The 27,781-nt window shown below is 43.8% G+C and overlaps 2 protein-coding genes and 1 long non-coding RNA gene across 8 annotated transcripts in view; 2 read left to right on the top strand and 1 right to left on the bottom strand.

Annotated features, from left to right (window-relative positions):
- Nucleotides 1–1,931, bottom strand: part of LOC309362095 (THO complex subunit 2-like) — a 58,224-nt gene extending 56,293 nt beyond the window's left edge. For 3 of the 5 annotated variants that reach the window (XR_014164796.1, XR_014164797.1, XR_014164798.1), the window contains exon 1: nt 1,319–1,931. Coding sequence is in view for 2 of the 5 variants with exons in the window: in XM_081897539.1 (XP_081753665.1) it covers nt 1,319–1,710 (392 nt within the window). In the remaining 3 variants the exon portion in view is untranslated. The remainder of the gene's footprint in view (nt 1–1,318) is intronic. The other 2 variants (XM_081897539.1, XM_081897538.1) reach the window with 2 other exon arrangements.
- LOC309362172 lies at nt 112–4,468 on the top strand. Its single transcript, XR_014164826.1, has 3 exons — nt 112–945; nt 1,346–1,493; nt 4,242–4,468. It is a non-coding gene; the product is annotated as an uncharacterized lncRNA (long non-coding RNA).
- Nucleotides 4,469–5,850: 1,382 nt separating this feature from the next.
- Nucleotides 5,851–26,392, top strand: XIAP (X-linked inhibitor of apoptosis). Of its 2 annotated transcripts, none has more exons than XM_081896740.1 (7): nt 5,851–5,997; nt 14,283–15,199; nt 16,308–16,407; nt 17,270–17,345; nt 21,554–21,587; nt 22,432–22,632; nt 24,189–26,392. In XM_081896740.1, exons 2-7 carry the CDS (start codon nt 14,317–14,319, stop codon nt 24,380–24,382), a joined length of 1,488 nt encoding a protein of 495 aa, XP_081752866.1. In that variant the 5' UTR covers nt 5,851–5,997; nt 14,283–14,316; the 3' UTR covers nt 24,383–26,392. The 2 variants fall into 2 exon arrangements, with proteins under 2 accessions (XP_081752866.1, XP_081752867.1); XM_081896741.1 differs by lacking the exon at nt 5,851–5,997 and adding an exon at nt 6,017–6,276.
- Nucleotides 26,393–27,781: the final 1,389 nt, after the last annotated feature.

Genomic DNA, 27,781 nt, shown 5'->3' with positions numbered 1-27,781 from the left:
AACCCAGAAATAGTACCTCAGGTTAAGAACTTTGCTTCAGGATAAGAACAGAAATCGTGCTCTGGCGGCGTGGCGGCAGCAGGAGGCCCCATTAGCTAAAGTGGTCTTCAGGTTAATAACAGATTCAGGTTAAGAACGGACCTCCGGAATGAATTAAGTACTTAACCCGAAGTACCACTGTATCTGCTTTCTGCATAATGACAGCTCTCTATCCACAAAGTCTTCAAATCCCACTGCAGCTAAACTACAAAAGGCAACTTTTATAGCATGACCCTACTAAGCACGTTTATTCAGAAGCAAGCCTGACTGACTTCAATGGAACCCACTCTCTAGTGAGAGAGATTAGGGTTGCTGTCCAACCCCATTACACCTTCAGCAAGTGGTCCGATTTTATTAGCAGAAACCCCACACTAAGATGTACAAAACTGGAGTCAGAAAGACTATAAACCTCACTGGGGAAGGTACCAAAAGGCAGCCCCTAAGCAAGCTAAGATGGTGGGGAAAAGGCTTACACTTACAGCATCCAAGCTTCACGCTTCTCTAAAGATCGCTTTCTATTCAGATGGTTGGAAGAATAAATTGTTGAACAACAATGCAACTGCAGGAAGGAAGGTCCAGCTATGGTGGGGAGTGGGGAACGTTACCAAAAGGCGAGGGCTGGTTAACGTAACAATAATGACAATAATAACGGGGGAGAGAAAGAAAGGGAAGAAAGGGAAGGAAGGATGGGCCTAGGATACCTAACATTACACAGCTTTTGACGAACGTCTGCCTCACGAGGGAAAGGCGGCGATCGTAGGGGAGTGGGATGGTTTGGGGGGGGGTCCCACCGAGAGACAACCCGCCCCCCGTGAGCGCGCCTGTCCCGTTTTCATCGCGAGGCAGGGAAAGGATCTCAAAGCGATCTCCGAGCAGAGCGAGAGGAAGAAGGACCGAGATCTAAAGGTCTGGGCCGGGGGGAGGATTAGCGCAAGAAGAGATGGGGGCGGGCGCGGCGCTGAAAGGAGCGAGGGAAGCCTGGAGTCACCTCAGGGCCTAGCGCTGGGAAGGGGCGGCGGAGATCGGGGGAGGGGGAATCGGGGGATCGCGCGCGGGAAAGGGGGGGATCGCGCGCGGGAAAGGGGGGGTCTCGTCCCCACAGCAGGAGCCGCCGATCTGAGGGCTCGGGGGAGTGGGATCAGGCCCTCCCTTGCCCTCCCTCGCCGATCTTCTACCCAGCGCACCTTGCCTGCTCCCCCTCCCACCATGTCTTTCCCCCCCTTACCACCCCCCACGCCGCTGCGCCTCCCCCCAGACCCCCACGCCTCCCCGGACTCACAATTCGATCTTTCCCGATTTGTCCCAGTTCTTGATCCACTCGGCAGGGAGCGCCGCCGCCGTGGATGCCCCCGATGTCGATGCCACCGCTGAGGCCGCCGCTCCCGCCGCCATCTTCCTGGTGTAGTGCCGAAAGCCCGGATGCGAGAACGGCGGGCCCGAGGTCAGAGGGGACGGTGGGGGCGGCCATGACGAGCATGACGGGAAAGTGGGCGGCGATGGAGGAGGAGGACGAGGACGACGACGGGGAGGAGGAGGAGGAGGGAGAGGATGCTTTTGAGGGCGGGGGAACCTGGGCTTCCTTGGCGGCATGGCGCGGACTAGGCGCAGGGGCAGCGCGGGGCTCCGCCGGGAGGAACGAAGAGAGCAGGCAGGCGTAGGGTAGTAGACCATGCCTTCCCTTCAGTACAACTGCAGACTTCTTGGGCCGAGGCCTGCTGTTTAAATAGTTCCCGTGCGCCGGGTCATGTGATGGACTTTGCGCGGGGGAGGGGGCCTTACGTGGACGGCGCCCCGCCCCGCTTTTAATTCAGTTTTGCACACCTGCGCTGCTGCTCTGGGGTTAAAGTGACCCACAACAAGTTTCCGCACGCTAAGCACAAAGTCTGTTTCCCCTCACCCTTTGCCCCACTCATTCCAGGCAAAGGATTGCGCTTTAACATTCCATGCCCTAACTTTATTATTATTATTATTATTATTATTATTATTATTATTATTATTATTATTATCCCAAGCTTTTCCACGAAGATCTGCTCTTTAAAACTGGAGCAAAGGTCAATTCAGATTTTCCACGGTTTTCTTTCCATTTGCTCTGATGTAGTGTTAAAAAGAGCATTTTCTTTTTTTTATATAATTTTTTATTAATTTTCCACCAGTTATACATTTTAACCCGTATACAACAAATTATGCCTGTTTTGAACTTCCTTCAGCGTCTCTGAAAGTCATCCATTTTTATATCTTTAGTACGCATTTCATTTTTTTATATTGCCATTATTACTCCTTACTCCCATTATTTTTAATAAACAATACTTATTCGATTTTTACAGTGCCTCTTGAAAACCCACCAACGTTGTATTCATACCACATGTATTTTTCAGATAATCCACCAACTTTCCCCAGTCCTCGATGAACTTTTGGTCTTTAGTATATCTAATTTTTCCGGTTAATTTATCCAGTTCAGCATAGTCTATCAGTTTTAGTCTCCATTCTTCTATCGTCGGTATCTCCTCTTGTTTCCACTTCTGAGCCAACAGGATTCTGGCTGCCGTTACAGCATATTGGAAAAGTTTAAAGTCCTTCCTTCTTATATCCTTTCCTGTCATTCCTAAAAGAAAGGCTTCTGGTTTTTTCACAAAAGTATATCTTAACATTTTTTTCATCTCGTTATATATCATTTCCCAGAAAGTTTTAACTTTTTTACATTCCCACCACTGATGAAAGAACGTCCCTTCTTTATCTTTACATTTCCAACATTTGTTATCAACCTTATACATCTTTGCTAATTTTACAGGAGTCATATACCAAAAAAAAAAAAAAGAGGGTTTTCACATGGAAAGCTTTGGAGCAAAAAACAACAACACAGGGCTCTGACACAGAGCTTTAAGAGCACATGAGAAGTAAGTACTGTATGAATAAGCCCCCAGCGGTAAACAGCCGGTTTTCCCCAGGGAAACAATGGGTTAAACAAGAAACCTCTCAGACTTGTGCTTAGGAAACATGGGGCAAGCAGAGGTGTGGCCAATGACAAAAGATTAGGGGAGTTGTAGTCACAATAATTTCATATGTGTCTAGATTCCACCCATGTTGGCTATCCCAAGGCTCAGGAAATGTGTTTTAGGCACATAGCCTTAATTTTATCTTATAACAACAGAGCCATGTTGCACCTTGACTTGTCTCCGTTAGCTTGTTCGCTTTACAGTACACTTAACACCAGATACAGACTATAGATGTGCAATTGTTTGCATGAAAGAGTGTAAACTAGTTGATTTGTGAAGTTGAATGGTTGCGTAAAAAGGTAAAGGTACCCCTGCCCGTACGGGCCAGTCGTGACCGACTCTAGGGTTGCACGCTCATCTCGCTCAAGAGGCCGGGAGCCGGCGCCGTCCGAAGACGCTTCCGGGTCACGTGGCCAGCGTGACGAAGCTGCAACTGGCAAGTCAGACCAGTTCCGCACATGGAAACGCCGTTTTACCTTCCCGCTATAAAGCAGTACCTGTTTATCTACTTGCACTTAGGGGTGCTTTCGAACTGCTAGGTGGGCAGGAGCTGGGACCGAACGACGGGAGCTCACCCCGCTGCAGGGATTCAAACCGCCAACCTTACAATCAGCAAGTCCTAGGCACTGAGGTTTTACCCACAGCGCCACCCACGTCCCTCCGAATGGTTGCGTACACAGGTATAAAGACTGCTCACTCATAGAATATAACATGTGAATGCCCCTTTTTCTTTATAGCATTTAACAACTTTGATGTGCCTCTGCTTTGCCCTCTATGCCAGCAGGGAAAGGCTACAATATTAATTCTACTGAATTTAATTCAACTTCTGGGTATGTAGATTGCATGTAACCCACCCACCATGGCACCCCAAGGTAAAATGTGATCTAAGAATACTGTTACAGAACTGGGGGGCTCCCCTTAAACACTAAAATTACCATATTTTTCCATGTATAAGACTAGGTTCTTTCCCCTAAAAAATTATGTCCAAACTTTGGAGGCGTCTTATACATGGGGGCCATTTCCCCCCGTTTTCTTAAATAGGAGTCTTAAATGGAGGTGTCTTATAGATGAAAAAAATACCGTAATCAATGCTAGGATTTGGGGTTATTTGTGATAGGAAGGGATAATATAAGGAATAAGCAAAGGAATTCCTGGGTAGCTTAATAAAGCAATAGAACTTCTTGCACCAGGTGTGACCACTGACTGGAGTTTGGAAGGTTGCCAGTGAACTGCTCTGGGGAAGGGGAAGGGGCTTCTGGGAAGAAGAAAGAGGAAGAAAGGCTGAGATCCATCTTGGTGAGGGAGAAGGAACGGCTGCCTGCAATGCTTTGGGTCATGCACTAACATTTGAACCCTGTTCACGCAGACTGAGAACGTAAATAGACAAATAAACCTTATTTCTTAAAACACTAGAGTCTCCACAGTGTCTTCTATTCTCCACACAGACCCTGGGGTGTTTGTGACCCCATGCGCTCTGGCCACTGCTTGGGAGAGAGAGGGAGCAGACACCTGGCTTTTGTAACAATATAAACAAACATACTCCAGAATGTAATCATTTGTTGATTACAAACCAGTTTATCATTTGAAACATTAATGAGCCTTTGAAGATGTTTGCCAGAAGCAGAGAACAATCCACATCATACATTTAAAGCACATTTTCTCTAGCTAAATGTGATCTGGCAGGTGGTTGTTACAGGGCCTTTTCAGTCAATTATGGCAGAGGTTTTCAACCTTTCTGGCTCCAAGGCTCCCTTGACCAACTACATTCACTCTGCAGCACTCCCATGGGGCTCAGGAGCCCAGCTATGTCACCCCTTGCCTGCAGAGCTGGCATCCTCTCACCCCTTTTCGAACACCCTCCCTTGCAGTGTTCCCTCAGCTTCCTCTCTCCTTGGGAGTACTCTGGGCAGCTGCTGCCGCCCCTGGTCTCTGAGCAGCCCCCCCCCTTTCCAAAGGAGAGGTGTCTCTTCACACTGCCCCACAGCAGTGTTGCATAGCTGTCAAGTTTTCCCTTTTCTGGCGAGGAATCCTATTCAGAATAAGAAAATTTCCCTTAAAAGGGGAAAAACGTTGACAGCTATGGTGTTGGAAGGTTTTTTGGCAAATATATGAATGTTGAAAGTAAAAAAATGTACATTCATTCATTCATTTACCACTTAACATGAGCAAAGCCAGGGGGCGGGGAGGCAGGTGTGTCCTCTAAATCAGGTAAATAATAAAAAATACTTAACTAACCAAGGGCAAAACACTGCGGGGGCTTAAGGTCCCTCCACACAAATCCACTAAGTGACCTTGAGTGATGGAAAACACGATACGTGGGAGGGAAGAGTTCTGCCTGAGCATACATTTACTAATGTAGGGTTGTCATATTTCAGAAACCAGGACACCCCGAAAGTTGTTGATATTTTCGTAGGTAATATATATTTTTAGATCGCAGCCACAATTCTTTTATTGCCATTGCTTATGGCGACGTGCCTCCTTTCTTCATTTCCCTTTTTTCTCCTTTTTCATGGAAATGCAGTCCGCAAACACACCAATAAACCAACATAGGCAAGCTGATCCTATATGACATCCTGCTCGATTTTGAGTCGCTGTCTGTTACAAAAGAGCGCAGCGCACCGCCAACCAAGGCAGGGGATGGGGACCTGACTACAATTCCCATCACCGCTGGTCACTGGCGGTGCAGCGCTTGGGGACTGACGGGAATTGTAGTCCGCCCGTGGCCTCCACCGCATTTCCCCGCGGCTACGCTTCCCGCCCTGGCAACTAAGTCCCGCCAGGTGCCGCTCTTCCGCTTCGCCCGGCTTCGCGGCTCTTCGCCGAGGCCGCTGGGTGGCGCATCCGCCCGCGCCCGGCCGCTCTTCTGAGGAGACGAAGGGGAGCCGCCGCCATTTTCCCCGCCCCTCTCTGAGGCAGCTGACGGTTTCTCGAGTCACAGGAGCCGCTTGGCCTCGCGAGTCCAAAGGTAAGGCCTACGATGCGGGGCCAGGCATGGCTTTCCTCGGCGAAACGGGCGGGGTGAAGCGCCCGAGGCTAGGGTCAGTGGCTAAGCGAGGAAAGGTGGCGAACCCCTAATTTCTGGAGCGGGGCCGCCAAAGACGCACCTCTTGCTATAATAAGCAAATGCAGAGGAGGTGGCCTTGGGGAAGACTCGAGAGGGAGTAACTTGGCCCACCCTCTCACGATTTCAGCCCCCTTTCAATAGGATTGGCGTGGGTAGGGCCGGCCCACCCCATGAAGCAAGGTGAGTCGGTTGCCTCAGGCAGCAGGATGCACAGGGGCGGCAGATACCTATGTGGATCTTTCTTCCCACCTTCCCACCCCGCCCCCGATGCAGATTATTGCTTGCCTATCAGGAAGGAGGGGCGTTTTGTGGTTCACCTCATGTGCCAAAATGCCATGTACTGGCCCTGTGTGCGGGTGTCCCACACGCAACCCCCAATTTGGACAGTTCCCTCCTTGCTTCTCCACCTTACCCCACAGATCTGTGGGACTGTGAGTGTGTAACTTCACTTTTGCACTCCTGCAGCCTTTATCCTGTAAGACTTGAGTGTGTGCATATGTGGAGGGAGGAGAGTGTGCTATCTCGAGTACATTCCCCACCCCACCCTGCTACTTTCCTGGAAAAGGGTGTTATGAGAGCAGAGTAGCTGCAGTAATCTCTGGTTTTTTTATTATTATTATTCCACAATTGCTTCCCTCATGCTGAAGATGACAGGTAGCTGGGTGGTGGCACTGCCACATGCATGTCGTGTTTTCTTTGGCTTCTGCTTCTTAGGCTGTTTGCTCGGTTTTGACACGTGGAATAAAAGCTGTGCAGGATAAAAGCAAGATGTTTCCTTGTAGTATGCAAAGAAACGGTGCCCCCTGGGAACCAAGATGGTTGGGTGTGGCTGCTGGACACACCTGTACACATGACAAACTTCTGATGCTGAATTCTCCTTTGATAATGCAATCCGAATCCTTTTCTTCCTATAGTACAACAGGAATGTCGATTACCCGGCATGTAATTGCTCAGGTTTTTAAATAAGTTGTTTGGAAAATGCAGCTTAATTTTTCTTCACCACTCAAATCTGTCAAAGCATGGGAAAAAATAACTTCCATTCCTTTGCAGAGGGGTGGGGAACCTGTGACCAGCCATATGTTTTGTCAGCCCCAATCAGCATGGCCAGTGATCAGGAATGATAATGCTGGAGCATGACATGCTCCCATCGCTCATCAGCTGATAGCTAGTGGGAGCATGCCTAGCTCCAGGTAGGAACAGGTTTACAACATTTGGGGCTTTTTAGCTTAGGAGAAAAGGCAACTAAGAGGGCACACAATGGAAGTTATAGAATTATGCATGGTGCAAAAAAAATTTTTCTCCGTGTCTCATGATACGAGGACCTGGGTCATCTGATGAAGCTTAATTGTAGAAGATTCAGGACAGACAGAAACACAGAATTGTAGAGTTGGAAGGGACCAAAAGGGCCATCTAGTCCAACTCCCTGCAATGCTGGAATCTTTTGCCCAACATGAACCTGTCATTAGGAGTCTCATGCTCTAGTGACTGAGCTATCTCTGTTCTTCTTCACACAGCTCTTAACCAGGAGTGGGGAACTGCTGACCTATGGGCCAGACTGGGCCTACAATACTGTTTTTCCCAAAGCACACCCATCTATGATGTCTGGTCTGTTGTGGGGTGGATAAATATAATATTTAAAAGGAACAATCCAGTGCTTAAAGTGAGCTGATAATTGTTTCTTTGCTTGGAGCAAGATGCAGTTCCATGGTGAGAGTGCGCCTTGCTCCAGCAGCATTTTGTTAAGAGGAACTCCTACATGATGCTTCTCTACCCACACCCCCATGGGTGAGAGAAAGAAGCACTTTGCCAGCCCTATGCCATGTGCTTCTGAAAAGTGGCTATCAGGTCAAGTGCTTGGAAACTCCTCACAAGGGATTTTGACAGATGAGCCAGACAACCCACCTGTCAACAACCCACCTGTCAATAAGGTGATGCCATATTGATGTCATGTGATTGAGAGGTGGGTTGCGATTTTGAATCGAGGCCTAAGATACTTGACTCTTGTGACAACCGGCAACTGATGGGCATCGTACATCTTGTCAACCATGTGAAAGAATGAATAAAGCAGCTGAAGTAATTGAGGTTGCTATTGGTGCATGCGATGTTAAATTTGATATATTGAGTGAAGGAAATAACTGGATGTCTCTGGTAATGCCCACCAACAACTTCTTTAGTATTTGAATGCTGTTTAAAATCACTCATCTGTAACATGTCCACCATGACTGAAGCTTTTAATTTGCCGAGAAATTATGCACACACAGCTGCAGAAAAGTAAAATGCATCAGTAAAAAATTTTTGAACATTTTTTCCTGTGGATGGCACATTACTGCAATATTTGAAAGACACTAATGAAAAAGTATGTGTAGTATGCTTTCTTAAAAATTTAAAACAGAGGTCAGGTGTGTATTTGTCTTTGCTCCTCTTTCTTCCAGAAATTTTGTAGACATAATGATTTCAGAAAAATCTTGTGCCATATTTGTGTTACTTGTGTAAACCAAATTATTTATTTATGTATAAAGTTTATCACTTGCTTTTCAGCTGCAAGTTGCCCAAGGCAGTGTCCAATTTATAAAACTAGAAGAGCTGGAACAATAAAGCCATTAAGCTAGCACCATTGACAGGGCTATTCTATGCATGTATACCCCGAAGGAAGTCCAGTTGTGTTTAATAGGACTTACTCACTGGTTAACCCAGTGTTTCCGAAACTTGAGTCTCCAGGTACTTTTGGAATACAGTTCCCATCATCCCTGACCACTGGTCTTGCTAACTAGGGATGATGGGAGTGATAGTCCAAAAAACAGCTAGAGACCCAGGTTTAGGAAACACCAGATTAAACTATTTAGGATCCCACATGTTTAATTAGTTAATTAATGTTTTAATTAGAAAAGTGCCCACAGATTAAGTCAGCACCTGTACTATCTAATTTCAATGCATATGCTAGCAAAAGCTACAGCTGCCGATGGCATTTTAGAAGAATTCAAAATATTTTTATTAGAAATTTGCAGGTTAGACCTATTTATGTCGATAACAAATATTGAGGTAAGCTACCTGAAGGCTAGAAGGAGCAATTATTAACCAAGAGCTCAGTCCTCTCAAAAATTAGTCCCATTAAAGTTGTTGGGATTCATTCCCACTAAGGGTGCAGGCTGAATATTTGGAAAGTATTTGGAAACCATCTTGGCTTTTCCCACCTGGCCTGAAAGTGAAGGGCCCTGATTGACTCCAGCTACAAAAGCTGAGACTGCTGAAGAGGCTAAAGGCCATCTTGGTAGTCTCTTAAGTGCAGAACCAGGCCATCAAGCCCGAGCTTCCACAGCCGCCAGTCGCCATGAGCCACCATTGGCAGCATTAGCAGCAACAGCTGCAAATATGTTCTATACATATGATAATACTTTGTTCTCTTGTTAATTATGCTGTTTTAAATACACATTTCATATTTGACTTCCTTTAGTAATATTTTCTTTTGAAAAGTTTAAGGTAACTATGCGAGACTATTATTTGTAGACTTTAGTTCTGCATTTAATACTATTCTTCCGCATAGATTGGTGCCCAAATTATTAGGCTTGCGACTTCCACCATGCTTGTGCAGGTGGATATTAGATTTTCTATCAAACCATTCCCAAAGGGTCAGGTTGGGTTCCCACGTCTCTGCAGATCTCATCACGAATACGGGGACGCCACAGGGGGGCGTGTTGAGCCCACTTTTATATACACTCTGTACAGCTGACTGTGCCCCCAAATACCCCAGTAATAAGATCATAAAGTTCGCAGATGATACAGTGGTGGTTGGTTTAATCATGGCTGGAGAGAGGGAGGCGGCCTATAGGAAGGAAGTTGAGCAGTTGGGGGACTGGTGCAGGAAAAACAACTTACTCCTTAACTTAAAGAAAACAAAGGAGATCATTGTGGACTTTAGGAAATGTAAACTGAATATGCAGCCACATATTATTGAGGGGAAGTGTGTGGAACAGGTCTCGGTGTTTCGATTTCTGGGAATGGAGTTGAGAGACGACCTAACCTGGGGAGAAAACAGCAAAGACCTGATGAATAGAGCACAGCAGAGGTTATATTTTCTGAGAATCTTCTAGAATAATAATAATAATAATAATAAATTTTATTTATATCCCGCCCTCCCCAGCCGGAGCTGGGCTCAGGGCGGCTAACAATCAAAATAATCCGACATTCTAAAAACATTCATTATAAAAATTAAGTAAATCAAATTAAAATCAAATTAATGGCAACCATCAAGCAAATTCTGTGTAGATTGCCGATTGCCAGAGGAGGGGGGGTCAGGCTGCGCTCTGACCGAAGGCCTGGTGGAACAGCTCTGTCTTGCAGGCCCTGTGGAAAGATGTCAGGTCCCGCAGGGCCCTAGTCTCTTGTGACAGAGCGTTCCACCAGATTGGAGCCGCGGCCGAGAAGGCCCTGGCTCTGGTTGAGGCCAGCCTAACCTCTCTGTGGCCTGGGATCTTTAGGATGTTTTTATTTGCAGACCGTAAATTTCTCTGTGGGACATACCAGGAGAGGCGGTCCCGTAGGTACGAGGGTCCTAGGCCGTATAGGGCTTTAAAGGTGAGAACCAGCACCTTAAACCTGATCCTGTACTCCACCGGGAGCCAGTGCAGCTGGTATAATACCGGATGGATATGATCTCGCAGCGAAGACCCCGTAAGGAGTCTCGCCGCGGCATTCTGCACCCGCTGGAGTTTCTGGGTCAGTCTCAAGGGCAGCCCCACGTAGAGCGAGTTACAATAATCCAGTCTGGAGGTGACCGTCGCGTGGATCACAGTGGCTAGGTCAGGGCGAGAGAGATAAGGAGCCAACTGCTTAGCTTGGCGGAGATGGAAAAATGCCGCCTTTGTTATAGCTGTAATCTGCGCCTCCATAGAGAGGGAGTTATCGAAGATTACACCCAAACTCTTAACGGACGATGTTGGCACTAATTGCACCCCCGCAAGAGATGGGAGTTGCCCCCTCAGTCCCATATCGCTCCGTCCCAGCCAGAGGACCTCTGTCTTAGAAGGATTTAACTTCAACCGGCTCCCACGTAACCATCCAGCCACAGCTTCCAGACATCTGGTCAGTGTATCTGGGGCCGAGTCAGGATGGCCGTCCATCAACAGATAGAGTTGGGTGTCATCGGCATACTGATGGCAACCCAGCCCAAAACTCCGGACAAGCTGGGCGAGGGGGCGCATAAAGATGTTAAAAAGCATCGGGGAGAGAATCGCACCCTGAGGCACTCCACACACCAAGGAGTGGCGCGATGACAATTCCCCCCCAAGTGCCACCCTCTGTCCCCGACCAGAGAGGAACGAGCGCAGCCATTGAAGGACTGTGCCCTGGATTCCCACGTCGGCAAGGCGGTGGTCCAGGAGTTCATGATCGACCATGTCGAAGGCTGCTGACAGGTCCAGAAGAATCAGCAGCCCCGACCCGCCTCGATCCAGCTGCCTGCGGAGATCGTCTGTTAGGGCGACCAGAGCCGTCTCGGTCCCATGACCAGCACGGAAGCCGGACTGGAATGGATCGACAGCCGATGTTTCATCCAGAAACCTACCAAGCTGTTCAGCAACCGCTCTCTCAATCACCTTACCCAGGAATGGGAGATTCGAAACCGGGCGGTAATTGGATAGATCTAAAGGGTCTAATGATGTTTTCTTTAAGAGCGGACGCACCACTGCCTCCTTCAGTTCCCCTGGGAATATCCCAGTGCCAAGGGACAAACTGATGATATCCCCCAGGGGGGCCCGCACCTCGTCTGGACACGCTCTAATCAGCCAAGACGGGCACGGGTCAAGGGGACAGGTGGTGGGCTTTCCAGCTTGGAGGAGTCTGTCCACATCGGCTGGGGATATCCGGTCAAAGTGGTCCAATACTGGACCCGAGGACAGTCGAGGGGCCTCCAGTTCCTTTATTGTATCCAAATTGGCAGGGAGGTCATGGCGGAGCAACAGGACCTTCTCCGCAAAGAAGCTCGCAAATGCCTCACAGCTGTGTGCCGAATTGTTATTTAAATTTGGCTGTCCTTCAAGGGACGTTAAAGACCTAATTATACTAAATAATTGCGCCGGGCGAGAGCTAGCGGAGGCAATGGAGGCCGAGAAGTAGGACTTCTAGAAAAACAATCTCTCAAAGGACCTGTTGATGGCATTTTACCATTGCACTGTGGAGAGTGTATTAACTTATGGTCTGTGTGTGTGATTTGGGAGCTGCACGGCCAGGGAAAAAACAGTGCTGTCCAGGGTTGTGAAGACTGCAGAGAGAATAATTGGGTGCACTCTTCCCACCTTAGATCAAATCTATGCTGTCAGGTGCCATAAGAAAGCGGCAGAGATAGCGCAGGATAGTACGCACCCCGGGAATGATCTCTTTCAGCTTCTGCCTTCTGGAAGAAGGTATAGGGTTATTAAGGCCAGGACTAGCTGCCTGAGAAACAGTTTCTACGCAAATGCAATTCTGGTTCTAAACGCAGCATAAGGGGTCTCTATAGTAAAGTGTATTTTAAAATGGGGTTTCTGAGTTTTTAGGGGTTTTTGAATGCTTTATGTAGTTTTTCAATTTCATTGTTCTGCGTGGGACAATGACAATAAAGATATTGTATATCGTAATCCCCTCATTAGGTTTGCAAGTAAAGAAGCTATGATAGACTCAGTGTTTATTTTCAAATCTCATTATGCTGGTCCAGATTTAACATTCAAATAAATCATTTTAACAAATGTATTTAACAGCTGTTTAAAGATAACACAGTGAATGGTGTGTCAGAGGTTACCTTGAATTTATAGTATCTGAATTAAGGCTTAACCAGAAGTGTCACATAAACCTAAGAAACTGTTAAGTTCTTGAAGAAGATCAGCCCTACAATGTAACAGCAAGTGATTACTTGTTGGTGTTTTCTATTTCTTCAAGAGTGGGACAACATATATTTCTACTTCTGAGAAAGGCTTTTAGCAGTCAAGTAATCACATCAGTTACCTAAGTACAGGTAACCCCCAATTTACGTGGGGGTTACATTTCAGTGAAATCACATATACAGTAGTACCTCGGTTTACGAACTTAATCCGTTCTTAAACTGAGGCGCGCTTTCCCTAATGAGGCCTCCCGCCGCCGGTGCCCTTCCACCATTCGGCTTCCGTTCGTAGACCGAGGTAAAGCTAACCAGAACACCTACTTCCGGTTCTGCGGGGTTCGTAAAATGAATAGTTCATTAACAGGGCTGTTCATAGACCGAGGTACCACTGAATTTGAAACACCATTGAAAAAGCCTGCATAGACCCAATTCTGCCCCTTTTTGTGACATTTCCAGTTCAGTTCTGGCATGATGCATGCAGTCACACACATACCAGACACACCTAAAACAGTCACTACCTGTAGTCTCAACTACTCACTGAACGTTAAGGGTTCATTCACCACCTTACATTATGTTGGTATATGCCAGGCTTCTTCAGCTTTGGCCCTCCAGATGTTTTGAGACTACAGTTCCCATCATCCCTGACCACTGGTCCTGCTAGCTAGGGATCGTGGGAGTTGTAGGCCAAAAACATGTGGAGGGCCAAGGTTGAGGAAGCCTGGTATATGCTGTTATCTACAAGACATACCTTTCTACATTCAGCATAAAACAAACAGGTTAGTCCTTAGGGAAGTGAATCAACTCACACAAATCAGGCACATAGCTGTCAACTTTCAGATTTGAAAATAAGGGATCAGCAGCCTCAAAAATAAGGGATCAGCTGCCTCACCTGTCCTGGGGACAGTCTACGGGATATCTAACAATCCGGGATAGCAGCGGGAAACGGCGCTGGAATAAGGGAATTTCCCACCAAAAAAGGAAAGGTTGACAGCTATGATAGGACATCAGGAGTGATACTTAGCTGCAAGCCCACCCCTTTACAATCTCTAAAATAGAAGATAATAATGGAGACGTTTATAGGTTTGTTTTAAGGATTACAGCTGGATCTGAGGTAGCCAGTGTGGTACCCTCCAGAAGTTATTGAACTACAACTCTCATGATCCCTGGCTATTGACCATGATGGTGGCTGGTGTCAGTGGGAGTTTGAGTCCAACATCTGGAGGTCATCATGTCTACTCTGAATATGAAGCACTTTGAACTCTCAAAAACCCATATAAAAGTTAAGTATTAAATTTCATACCTTTAGAATTCTAAACTTAAATGTGTTCTTATTTAGGAAAACGCTTGAAAACCCTTTTCTTGAAGGAGGGATGACATGTAATGGACCAGATAACTGTGAAGCTTGTGCCACTCCAGAAGATGATCCTGACCAAGATCTTGCTAAAGAATGCTCCAGACTACAAACATTTACCAATTTTCCAAGTCACTGTCCTATCTCCTCCTCAACCCTAGCCCAAGCTGGTTTCTTCTACACTGGAGAGGGAGACAAAGTAAAGTGTTTTAGTTGTCATGCAGTCATTGAAGGGTGGCAAAATGGGGACTCGGCAGTTGGAAGACATAGAACTGTTTCTCCAAGCTGCAAGTTTATTAATGCCATTAAGATTCTGAAGAATGATATGCATTCTGTTTTCCCAAACTGTTCACACAGAACTGAAATCAGCCTTGCAGCTGACTCTCCCCAGCCCCCTCTTGATCCATCCTCTGATCTCTATGCAGATTATCTTTTGAGAAGTGGGCAAGTAGTAGATCTCTCTGGTTCTCTGTACCCCAGAAATCCTGCCATGTGTAGTGAAGAAGCCAGGCTGAGATCTTTTCACAACTGGCCCTCCCATACTCTTATCACTCCGAAAGAGCTGGCCCATGCTGGACTGTATTACACTGGCACTGGTGATGAAGTTGAATGTTTCTGCTGTGGAGGAAAACTGAAAAACTGGGAACCTTCTGATCGTGCTTGGTCAGAGCACAGACGCCACTTCCCCAGGTGTTTTTTTGTCCTCGGCCACGATGTGGGAAATGTTGGAAGTGTTTCAAATCAATCTGGTGATACCAGCCTGGATAGAAGTGACATACATAATGCTGACCTTCCCCAAACTCCATCTATGGCAGACTATGAGAACCGAATCAAGACATTTGCAACATGGAGGTATTTGGTTAGCAAGGAGCAACTTGCCCAAGCAGGCTTTTATAGCCTAGGTAAGCTGAATACAGAACTTCAAAGTTTGTATTGCTATCCCTCAAGGGGGAAAACGACATTATATGATTAGTAGTGCCTAACATGGTTTCAATGAGCTCTTAATAAAATTAGCAAAATGATGGAACTAAAAGCAGTGGCCTTTTTCAGTTCTCTTACTGTTTTTTAGAGCACCAAGTTTGACTAACTCTTGTTAACATGTTAACACTAGTGTGTAATTCTAAATGTGGTGCTTTTTAAATAATTCAAACAACTGAGTCACTGTTTTTGTTTTTTGTGCTAAATAATCTTCAAATGAAATATTTGTTCAAGCGTGTAATTATTATTATGTCCTTTGCATTGGAGAGGATATACTTTTCATGTACTGTATTTGATTTAGTGCAGATTCTTTTTCTTCGAACTTACTTAAAATTCACCCCATCCCAAGAACTTGGGATAGTTAAAAATATGTTAATGACAGAAATTTACAGTTGGCCTGTTCTTAGAAACCAAAAGTCAATTTGAATGTAAAAGTCTTACGCTGCATAGGAGAATTTAATAGGCTACCTTAAATGATGTGGTGGGACATAAATATGGACATGCTGGTTTTCAGTGATGCACAGTTCATTTGTGCTGAACTTTGGTTCCGCCCCAGAAAAATGTGAATATCTGTATGTTAATTTGTGTTGCCTAGAAAAGTGTTGCCTAGCCACTTGAAAATAAAATAGGGGGTTCTAAGAGAAAAGATAAGGAATGGTAGATAAGTTTCCTTTTAAAATACAGCTTTTCTACCTCAACTTACCTGCTGCAATGGGTGCATATGTGTCTTGGGGCACACACTAGTTCATCTGAGGCAGTTGAGAGGCATGATCAGCAGCACCCCATGTAAACTGAATGTGCACCCCAGACACTCCAGAGTCTGCAGCGCAAGCATGCTAGACAGATTAATGTGGAAGGTGAAAAGGCCTGAAAACAGTTTATTTAATTAGGGCAAAACTTGCCCCCATTTTGGATCATTTTCTCCAGGACTGCTCACCTGGCATAATAAGCTTTCATTCCATTCAAAGAAATATTTGCAGAGGCAGATTTTATTAAGAGCTTATACATGGATATATTCCTACTTCTCCACAGGTAATGGTGATAACGTTGCATGCTTTCATTGTGGTGGTGGATTACAGGAGTGGAAGACAGATGAAGATCCTTGGGAGCAGCATGCAAAATGGTTTCCTGGGTGAGGCACTTCATTTCTCCCTATGTGTATTATATGTTATCTGTGCTAGTGTCTATATATACATACTGTACATTGTATACTTATGTTAATAAGTACTCTTCACATGGTTCCATTCCATTTTCAGGAGACTCTGCAAATGTAGATTACCTATTTGTAAAGTGGTCTGTGATGTTGGAATTTAAATCAGCTGCTCTGTGACCTCCTTTGCAAGCTTCTCACTAATCTATTCTTTAATATTTCCCTTAACATTTTATTTTTGGGAGGGGTGCGGAGACATTCCAGACAGCAGCCTGGTAGGAAAGGGAGGCCATCTCAGAAATAGTTGTTCTGTCTGTCAGCTCGGAGGCAAAGTTATGTGGGAGATGCATTTGGGAGAAATTGGATCTCTAGGGCTTCTGAATCCTGGGCAAGTTTTGGTGATTGCTCTCTGCATTGTCCCTCTCCCTATGATGGAATGGAAACAGACCAACAGAGACCTCACTGTTTATGTTGGTAAACAGGATCTGTGATTGATGCTCCCAAAGCCTCTTCTTTCTGGGGAAACGGTGAAAAGAGACCTGTACTGTTAGCAAGCAAATTAAAAGATGGAATATAACATGGTAGGACGGGAGCTTGTTTGTTGTTTCCAGATCAGTCACTCACTGCACCTTTCAATGATTTAAAGCAGTAATTTGGTTTTTAACTTCCATGTAATCTGATCAGTGTACATTTTAAGAAATTATGTCAACTTCCACTTCCATAACATATTAAGAACATTTTTTCATAGGCTACTGTGTTCTTCCAGATTCACTATAAGTGCATTCTTCCATGTGACTGTTTTAGGTAATATCAATTTTATTTAGTTCAAATATTTTCCATCTAGGTGCAAATACCTGGTAGAAGAAAAGGGGCAAGACTTTGTGAATAACATTCATTTAACACCACAACAGGATTCTACAGTAAGTGTGTGTCTTTTCCACTCTCCCTACCCTCCTGCCCCCAGGAACCATGCTTTCTGGATACCTCCATTGAAAATCTATTTTAAGATAAATGTAATTTTGAACTATAAATTCACTGAACCAGTCAAATGAATAAAAGGGCTTTGGTTACTATCTTGCCATCTTTCTCCAGCTGCCTATGTGTGAACAGATGGTGCTTCCATATGTTGCTGTAAAGGTTAATTACTATATGCTGCGTTCAAGTTACTTAATTTATTATTATTATTATTATTATTATTATTATTATTATTATTATTTAGTTGGTTTCTTTTGCCAAAAACAACTGAAAGTGATTTGCCACCAGAAAAACAAATAAACAAAAATCCACATAGATAAATGAAATGAAAAGAAAAAACCATCCCTATAAAAATTAAAAATGCTGTTTCGGTGTGAGATTCCAGGGGTTCCAGGTGCTTACCCAGGGTTTGTGCTCCATTTGGGAATGAGGCAAAGTGGAGACTGGAATTTTTAGGAACTGACAACACCTCCAACTTCCACCTCCATGTCCTTAGTCTTGCTCAGCTGCTGCTTCTGTTGCTGCTGTTGCTGCTGCTTCTGGTGGTGGTTCCTGTCAGGCAGTGGCAGTGGCAGTGGAAGCAAGATTATGATGATGATGATGGGGAAAACATGGATAGTAAATGAGCATAAGACTCCATTTAGAACTATTGGTCCAGAATACATGCTGTTCTCAGCAGAGTAATTTACTTGCTCAATTTTTTTTAAAAAAAACGGGCTTGTATAAATCGCAATACTACTTTAAAATTATTGTTTTTAGGGCTTCAATGTAATATTGCTAGACTATGATTATCTATGAACGTACAAAATTATTAAAAATAGCACTGGTCGTTCCTTCAGCCTGAAGATTACAATTTACAGATTGACAAATGGGGCTGCATCCAATATAGTCAGACTTTGAGTAGACCACTGAAATTAATGGACATGACTAGCATAGGTCCATTAATTTCAGTAGGTATTCCCTGAGTAGAACACAACCAATAGTCTATTTCATGTACCTCTACCCCCTTTCGTTGAATACAAATGTGCCCTTCTACATGCAGAAATTACCTCCTGATCACACCTTGCTTTGGATCACATCCACGCCACCTAGTGACTTCCATGGCAACACTAAGGCTCTCCCAGTTTGTTTTGGGCCCCACTCAACAAGCAGGCCACACGCTGGATCTGATCTTTGGTGCTGGCATAGATGTGATCATTCTCCCCTCTGTGGAAGTGCCATGGTCTGATCACTATGCTCTGAAAGCCAAGATTGACTTCCTGCTCCTCCCCTGCTTGGGTGGATCCTGATAGATTCCGTCAGGCCTTGCGGGACCCTGTTCCTCCTGGCGACTCATTAGATGACCTTGTCGAGGACTAGAATAACCGGCTCTTGGCGGCCATTGATGAGATCACGCTTAAGCACCCTCTGCGACCCCGTCGAAACTGAGCCCCTTGGTTTACTGAGGCGCTTCGGAAAATGAAGCGGGATCTCAGACAGCTAGAGCAAGTATGGGGACGGACTCGTGACGGAGCTTCAAGAACGTCTTATAGGACGCTTATGAAAGCCTATGAGATGGCTATGACAGCTGCTAAGAAATCTTACTTTGCAGCTTCCATGCATCCGCTAGCTCTCGCCCGGCACAACTTTTTAGAATAATTAGGTCAATAACGTCCGTAGGAAGACAGCCAAATTTAAGCACAAATTCGACCCACAGCTGTGAGGCAGTTGCAAGCTTTTCTGTGGAGAAAGTACTGCTGTTCCGCCGTGACCTCCCTGCCAATTTAGATACAGTGACAGAACTGAAGGCCCCTTGACTGTCTTCAGGTCCAGTGTTGGACCATTTCAATCAGATACTCCCTGCTGATGTGGATAGATTCCTCCAAGCTGGTAGGCCCACCACCTGCCTCCTTGATCCGTGCCCATCTTGGCTGATTAGGGCGTGCCCAGATGTTGTGCGGAACCTCCTGGTTGAAATTATCCATTTGTCCCTTGGCACGTGGACATTCTCAGGGGAGCTGAAGGAAGCAGCGGTGTGTCCACTCTTAAAGAAAAATTCACTAGATCCTTTAGACCTATCCAATTACTGCCCAGTTTCAAATCTTCCATATCTGGGTAAGGTAATTGAGAGAGTGGTTGCTGAACAGCTTGGTAGGTTTCTGGAGGAAACATCGGCTTTAGATCCATTTCAGTCTGGGTTCTGTCCTGGTTTCGGGACCGAGACGGCTCTGGTTGCCCTAACAGATAATCTCCATAGACAACTGGATCGAGGCGGGTTGGGACTGCTGATTCTTTTAGATTTGTCAGCAGCCCTTGACATGGTCGATCATGATCTTCTGGACCACCACCTCGCCAACGTGGGGATACAGGGCATAGCCCGTAAATGGCTGTGCTCTTTTATCTCCGGTCGCGGACAGAGGATGTCACTAGAGAGGGAAATGTCATCGCACCAGTCCTTGGTGTGTGGAGTGCCACAGGGCGCAATCCTCTCCCCAATGCTTTTTAACATCTTTATGCGTCCCCTTGCCCAGATTGTCCGGAGCTTTGGGCTGGGTTGTCACCAATATGCTGATGACACTCAGCTCTATCTGCTGATAGATGGCCACACCAACTCGGCCCCGGACACAATGACCAGATGCTTGGAAGCTGTGGCTGGATAGTTTCGTGGGAGCCGATTGAAACTAAATCGTTCGAAGGCAGAGGTCCTCTGGCTGGGTCAGGATGGTATGGGGATGAGGGACCAACTTCCTTCTCTTGCGGGGGCCCAATTAGTGCCATTGCCTTCCGTTAAGAGTTTAGGTGTAATCCTTGATGCCACCCTTTCCATGGAGGCGCAGGTTACAGCAACAGCCAAGGCAACATTTTTCCACCTTCGACTCATCATGCAGTTGGTCCCTTACCTTTCCCGCCTGACCTGGGCACTGTGATCCATGCGACGGTTACATCCAGGCTTGACTACTGTAATTCGCTCTACACAGGGGCTGCCCTTGAAGCTTTCCCTGAAACTCCAGCGGGTTCAGAACGATGCAGTGAGGCTCCTCATGGGGTCTCTGCCATGGGAGCATATTCACCCAGTGCTTTTCCAGCTGCACTGGCTCCCGGTGGAGTAAAGGGTCAGAGTTAAGGTGCTGGTTTTGACCTTTAAAGCCCTTCACGGCCTAGGACCCTCGTACCTATGGGACCGCCTCTCCCAGTATGCCCCACGGAGGACCTTAAGGTATAGCAACACTCTAGAGGTCCCAGGCCCTAAGGAAGTTAGATTAGCCTCATCCAGAGCCAGGACTTTTTCAACATTGGCTCCAGCCTGGTGGAATGCTCTGTCTCATGAGACTAGAGCCCTGCAGGATCTGATTTCTTTCCGCAGGGCCTGTAAGAAAGAGTTGTTCCGCCTGGCCTTTGCTTGGAGTCAATTTGATTCCCTCCCCCCCCCCTCTTTCTTTTTCCTTTCTCCTCCTGTGATGAGGCTGCATTTTAATTGTTTTAATGTTTTAATGTTGTATTTTAATCTTGTTTTAAAGTTGTATTCATTCAACTCGTTTTTATTATTGGTTGTTAGCTGCTCTGAGCCCGGTCTTGGCTGGGGACAGCAGGGTATATATTATTATTATTATTATTATTATTATTATTATTATTATTATTATTAAATCCACTCTTGGTGCAATCCACCCTTCTCCACTGTTTTTTTTTAAAAAAAACTACCATTTGGCCCCTCCCTGAACCATTCCCAAACACAGTAACTTCTCAGAGGGAGAGGTGATTTCACTCTCAGTACTACAGTCCTGTAATAGCCATTCCTCCTGATCACTGTGTGACTTCCTTGCCTAACAATAGATGCAGTTGGTACTTGAATTTGCTTATTTCTCTTTCTTTCGTACCACATGTCTTAGATTGTAAGCCATTATTTTAAAACATTGAGTGCTTTGGTGGTAAGGTTGATTTAAATGTAGCAAGTAAATGGGGGGGGTATTGTGTTTGAAACTGTGGTTTGTATTTTTGTGTTTTTGTATTGTAAACCAACCTGTGATCTTTGGATGAAGGGTGGCACTGAAATTTAATAAATAATAATAATAATAAAACTGCTCTAGCACAAGATTTTACAGAACAACATCAGCAGTTGTTTTCTGTTCTGCTCACAGTTCATTACATCCTTTCTAATGTCAGTGTTTCTGTTTAGATAGAGGAAGCAGAGAAGTTTTCACATTTTACAGGTATGGATACAATTGTTTGTAACTGTCCTGCTTAGTTTGTAACTCAGTAAGCCTAACAACGTTCACCAGGTCTTCAGTAAACTAAACTTCCTGTATTTGTTTGTGCTCTTCCTCTCCTTGGATTTGTAAGGGAGATGGCAAAACCACAATCAACATTACCATAAAAATCTGGTTGAAGCATAGAAAGATTCTCCTCCTCAAAGAGAGACTTTACATTCCTGCAATGGAGTCTTCTCTAGTCCCAAAGGAAATCTCAAATCCATGTTGCAGGCAAGGCACACTTGGTGAAGAGGGAGGGCAGGTAGAGGCAATGAACGAGTCTTGCTCAAGTTTAAGCAGAAGATAATAGAGAGGAGCCAGCTCCTGTGTGAGTTCCTGGGAATAATACATCTGGAAAAAATAGCATAGAGCAGCCTCAGAATTTGAGTCTGAAAAGATGAACGAAATTGGGATGTGATGTGCACCTAGCAGAAGGAAAATTTAGCAGATAGCCTCACCCTGAGCTTGAAAAGTCTTTCCAACAAAGGACTTGGACCTGAGTGTCCTCACATAAAAAAAGCATAGATCGTATAGTTCTTGGGCCAGCCTGACTCATGTCAACTAAGTATCATGCCACAGGACTAGAGCTCAGCTATTAGGGCACTCTAGGAGCTCTACCTGCACTTCAGGAAACTTTATCATTCTGCTTTTAATCTTACATGTATCTGAACAATGATAAGTTGTACTATAAACCATGTTTTCCATTAAGTATTTTAAAGTAATTCAGTATATCAGGATACCTGCTGTATTGTTATCTCAGTTAATTTCCTTGCTTTGATTATATTTTCATCTCCTGGTTTTGCAGATGAGGAACTTTTACAGAACCAGCTGGTACAGAATGCAATGCACATGGGGTTCAGCCTGGATGAAATTAGGAGCACTGTGGAAAGGAAATGTCATCTGTCCACAGAGGGCTACAGATCTATTGAGACATTGGTCACTGACTTAATCAGTGCCCAAAGAGATAATAACCCTAGTGCATCCTGGGAAAGCACCTTGCAAAAAGGTGAGCACAGTATATGTCCAAAGCATATATGGGAGTTGAGAACAAGAAAAGTTGCTCTGGGTGGAATATATTTTTGCTGGAGGGCAGAGTGTTTGCTCATGGATACACGTAGTGGGGTTTTGGTGACCAGAATTTTGGGCAGCAGCACCCTTCCAACATTTTATTACACATTACTCCATTGACTGACTACTTTGACAGCTGTTTCCTATCTCTTTTTTGGTATGCTCTTGGTGTTCACTGATTTATCATTTTTAAAATACTTGTCCTGCTATTCCATTTAACATTCCTTCTGATGTTGGTCTAGGAAGACCCAGCTGCTCAGTATGTTGTTTATAAGCTTGCTGGGGGTCAAGATTTAATTTTGGAGATGCATTACTTTTGCTGCTATTATGCATTTTGATTTTTTATTGTTAGACCTTGTGTATTACTTGAGGATTGCTTGATTTTATTGTATATTTATCGAGATGTTTTCATCAGTTCATTGTTTTTGATATATGTATATGTAACTGTTAGAGGATTATACATTTCTGTTGTTTATTTTTTGCTGTTGTAAGCCACCTTAGTTTGACTACGGAAAGATGACATACAAATTGGTGATCAGTTGAATAATTCCCCTAACTTTTGGGTAATCTTTGGATAATTTTCCTTTGTTTCTACAAACATGATGGTAATCAAATATTGTTACCACTTTTGCTTTATAGTTTAAAACAAAATTTATTCATTTATTTTAAAAAAACATAAATTGGCAGGTGTACAAAACATTTTGTATGCCAAATTACTTTGCATAGTCTCTAAAGAGTTAGGCTGGTAGTTTTATCCTCATAATGTGGGGGTAAATTAGTTGTTGCTTTGTTTATTTAATGTACCTTTCACTCAGTCTTCCAGAGGATTTTCAGGGTGACTTCTAAACATAGAATCAAACAATAGCTAAGGCTGCTATCCTAATTCCATTTACCTGGGAGTAAGCCCCGCTGAATTCAATTGGAGTTCCTTCTGAATAGACATGATAAGATTGTGCTGTAAATTAGCAATCTCAGTGAAAAGAACAAGGAAATAGGCAATGAAAAAAGCTCTCAGATGGACTGTAGCGACAAAACACAAAATTATTGTTTGCTGAAAGGTTGGTCAAAAAACAGTTGACCTGGTGCTATGTTATTTTCCCTTTGATACAGGAGTCTGTCCTCCACTGATCTAAAAGCCAACTGGCTCTCTGTTCTTTTTGTTAAAGAAGTGAGAAAAAGTGATTTTTAGGAACAGTTTATTGTCAGCAGTTCAAAACTTAAACTGAGGATGGCTACTCTAGTAAAATTCCAATGGAATTTTAATAGACATCCCAAAAATAGGAAAGGCAATATACTGGGGACAGAGGCTAGAAAACCTGGTAAATGAGGACAGTTGCAGCTCATTAAAGGTTCACAACTTGCACTCTTGGCCAATATGCCACATCAGCTTAATTTAAGTTGTCAGCTGTCTATTTTTTTATCAATAGTTGTCATATTTGTTTAAGGAGGGAAAACATTTCAAGACTTTTTTGTAACTTTCTGTTTCCTTCTTAGATCTCAGTGCTGAAGAGAAATTAAGAAGTTTGCAGGAAGAAAAGCTTTGCAAAATCTGTATGGATAAAACTATATCAGTAGTCCTCATTCCTTGTGGACATCTTGTTGCTTGTAAGGACTGTGCTGAAGCGGTTGACAAATGTCCTTTGTGTTGCACAGTTATTACAAAAAGGCAGAAGGTATATATGTATTAATAAAAGCATCATACTATGCAACTGGAAAACTCCTACCATTACAGAAATAGATTGACTGCATATGCAGTGTTAATATGTAAATGGTTTTAAAGGAAATTAAGCTTAAATTGAATGCACTGATTTACTCTATGAATGATGTAGCTGCTAAATTGTGTGTACTTTGACTCACTTTAGTCCTGATGGCCTGATCCTGAGAGCCACAATGTATGTAGAGGCATCAGAAAGCTGTCCTGAGATGGTATATAGGGCAATATTTAGTTATGTCACCCACCACCACCTGCAGTCTGAAGGGATACAGCTCAAGCAGAATCTTACTTCCCCAGTAAGGTCTAGGTTAGAGTTGCCCTGAGGTCCAGCCAAAGTTTTGTCCCATGAATGGCAAAGTGTTTGAAGAATGTTTCACACCAGGGCAGAGAGAATTGGTAGATCGACATTATTTTATATCGCTTAGGATGCAGTGGCAAGCTGATTGCACTACATGTGTCTTTGTCATAGAAATGGAAAGCACATTATATCTCTACAACATTCAGTTTTCATAATGCATGTACATAAATGATTTATGTTGTTGCTTTATGTCTAGACATTTTAGGATGTTTGGGGAGTTTCAGAACAATAGCTTTTTGTTGGTGTTTTTAACTCTAATGACTCTTTAGTCTCCAGTTGAGAGTTGAATTGCTGATGGGGAACCTCTTCTATATGTCAGAAGGCTTATTCCAGTGATTTGAAGGAAATAGTTGAAAATTAATCCTATTTTGTACAATTTGTATTTCAAAATATTTACATCTACTAGTGTTAAATGTCAGGTGGTTATGTTTCCCCTTCCACCAGCTCACTTATTATATTTGTTACTGGTGTCTCTTTCTTGTTGACTTTGCAAATGGATTTGTTGAATTTTGCCATTCTGTAGATCTATATATATCATGCTGCTTACTATCATGGTTAGATCTGCATGAACACTAACTGAAAATATATGTGACACCTTACATGCATAAATCTATGTGATTTGGGCTTTTTCCATTAAACTGCAACATTACAGCTGCAGTTCTGCCTAAGTTCTGTATTTGGAAATGCTGTTGACTTTATTGGGAGTTACAAAAGAGCATAGGATTGCAATATTTGGGCTTGATTTAAAACACTGTTAGGACCATTCCCTTAAGTTGCTAGAAGGAGCAGCATGGTGACACAGATAAGTCTCTGAGCCCCAGGGCTGGCAGCAAGTTTTTGTAGTAGCTGTAGGGCATCATGCCCTGCTGCTCTGTGGAACTGCATTGTGGAACAGGCTTTAAATGTATTTGCTAGTTGATCTGAAAACAATCCAAAGGATAAATACCTCCAAGATGTGCAATAATCAAACAGGCTGTTGTATAACATTTGGTTTTCCACTTGCTTTAGAGTTATCTACAAGTCACATGTTTTGAATATGATTCACATTGGTTAAGCTCAGTCAACCTAATGCTGTTGTTTATTGTAGTTTGTGTAAGAGCACACAGCCTATCAACATTAATTAATACTGTGCAGCAACACTGCTAGTTAAATTATACCCTTCATTGGTAATTTATCCATCCTGATGGTTATATCTTTGTAGCTTTCATTCTTATCCATTTGTGTTTGCATCATAATGAGAATACAGTATGATCTGTATCCAAAAGGGATATCCACAGCATTTATTCACCCTCTCCACTTCTTTCACTTTGTTTTAAAATAGATATATAAATTTTATTACAATTGATAGCAGCTTTAAACTGTGTATATTTTGTTGAAAATATTGAAACACACTTATGCAAACAAATAGGTTTGGAATCTAACTGTATAATGAGTTTTGATTGTAAATATTGTTGATCTATAACTATAAAATAATGGTTCACCACCATCTGGATTGAGTGGAGCAAATATATGCCAATGTCTTGACAGGTGATATATTTTTTTAAAAGTAGTATAATCATGTAATATAATCTTAGTACTATTTTGCAGTTCAACTCTGACGATTTTTAATAAAGTGATTTTATATTATATATTGAAATTTATTTCTCACATTCATAAGGGACACCACAAATAAGTCCGACTCCTGTCTTTTCTCTTCCCCTTCTTATTCTTTGGATACAGTAGAGTTGAGAATATTAGTGCTTCAGTTGGAGTTACTATCTCACTTCCCATCAAAGAATTCATACAGGGGAGAATCACATCAATGCTTGGAATGTGGAAGGAGCTTCAGCTTAAAGCAAAGTCTCACTAGGCATGAAATAATTCATGATGGAATGAAACTATAAAAGCAGTGATTGCTAGCAGTCACTGAATCAGAGACGCCTGTGCTACAAGGTGTGAATCTACACCCATACGTGTTTCCAGCACTCTTGTATATCCCTAGGCACACTCCTAACAGGTTTGGAATCTTACTGGAGTTAAAACATGCATCCAGTATAAATATGTGTTTCTGTTCTTATCCTTATGCCCTATAAAGATGTTGCACACACCAGAGCAGGTATCTTCAGCCTTGTCAGACCCAGGCCCCACTGTTAACCCAAACATGCATTTGGGGACCCATTTCTTAATCTTCTACCATATATTTGTATACTGGTAGTGCTCCTCTTACACCGCACCTTGATTATACCCTTTAATCAGATTGTGACCCACTGGTCGCAACTGATCCCAACCCACCAGTTGAAGACCACTGCCCCAGAGGAATAAAGAAAGATTGGTTTATCATAATAAATGGAAGTGACAGCATATACAGCTGCTGTTTTCAGGCAGCAAGCTTACAGTAAAAGTCGGTAGCAAATTGGGCAGCATGCACACCTTGACCATGAGGGTAAAAAGAATCCCTGTACTATCCTAAAGAAAGGTGTGGAATGGGTATATCAGTCCTAAAGAAAGCAGAACCTGTTAGGGATCAGAGGTCTGTACCTTTGGTCTGGAGATCTGCTCTTCTCAATAGCCTCAACCTGCAAGACTACAGCATCCCTCTCAGCCCTTTGGTCCATGTCCAGCAAGGCATGAAGCAGGGAATTCCACTGGAGCTTTGAACTACCCAACCATTGAGAATCGGGGATTTAAGTATTATTTGGAGCCAACGTATCCTTATGGGGAAGGGATGAGTGAGGGTTATAACAGCTTTATTTTTTAGTATTATTTGTTTCCTACAAGTTCCTGTATGTTTACTATTTTGAAGTTGAAAGGAGATGACCCTGGTGAAAAATGACTCGTTGGTTATATTATATTTCTCCTGTTTCATGAGTTTACCATTGGAGGAAGATTATGTAGTCTGTGGAGAATGCCATTCTTTCCCACAGGAGGTGATAATTAATTTTTGCTGGTAACACAGGATTAGTGTACTGGGGTTTACATTAAGCTTTAGGAGGTCAGGATATTTACCCATATATTCCAGAACACATCACAAGTTAC

Source organism: Podarcis melisellensis (assembly GCF_964234715.1).
Source record: "Podarcis melisellensis genome assembly, chromosome: Z".
NCBI classification, from domain to species: domain Eukaryota; kingdom Metazoa; phylum Chordata; class Lepidosauria; order Squamata; family Lacertidae; genus Podarcis; species Podarcis melisellensis.
Note: the sequence above shows the minus strand (reverse complement) of the source record. Positions and strands in the feature narration are given on the sequence as shown.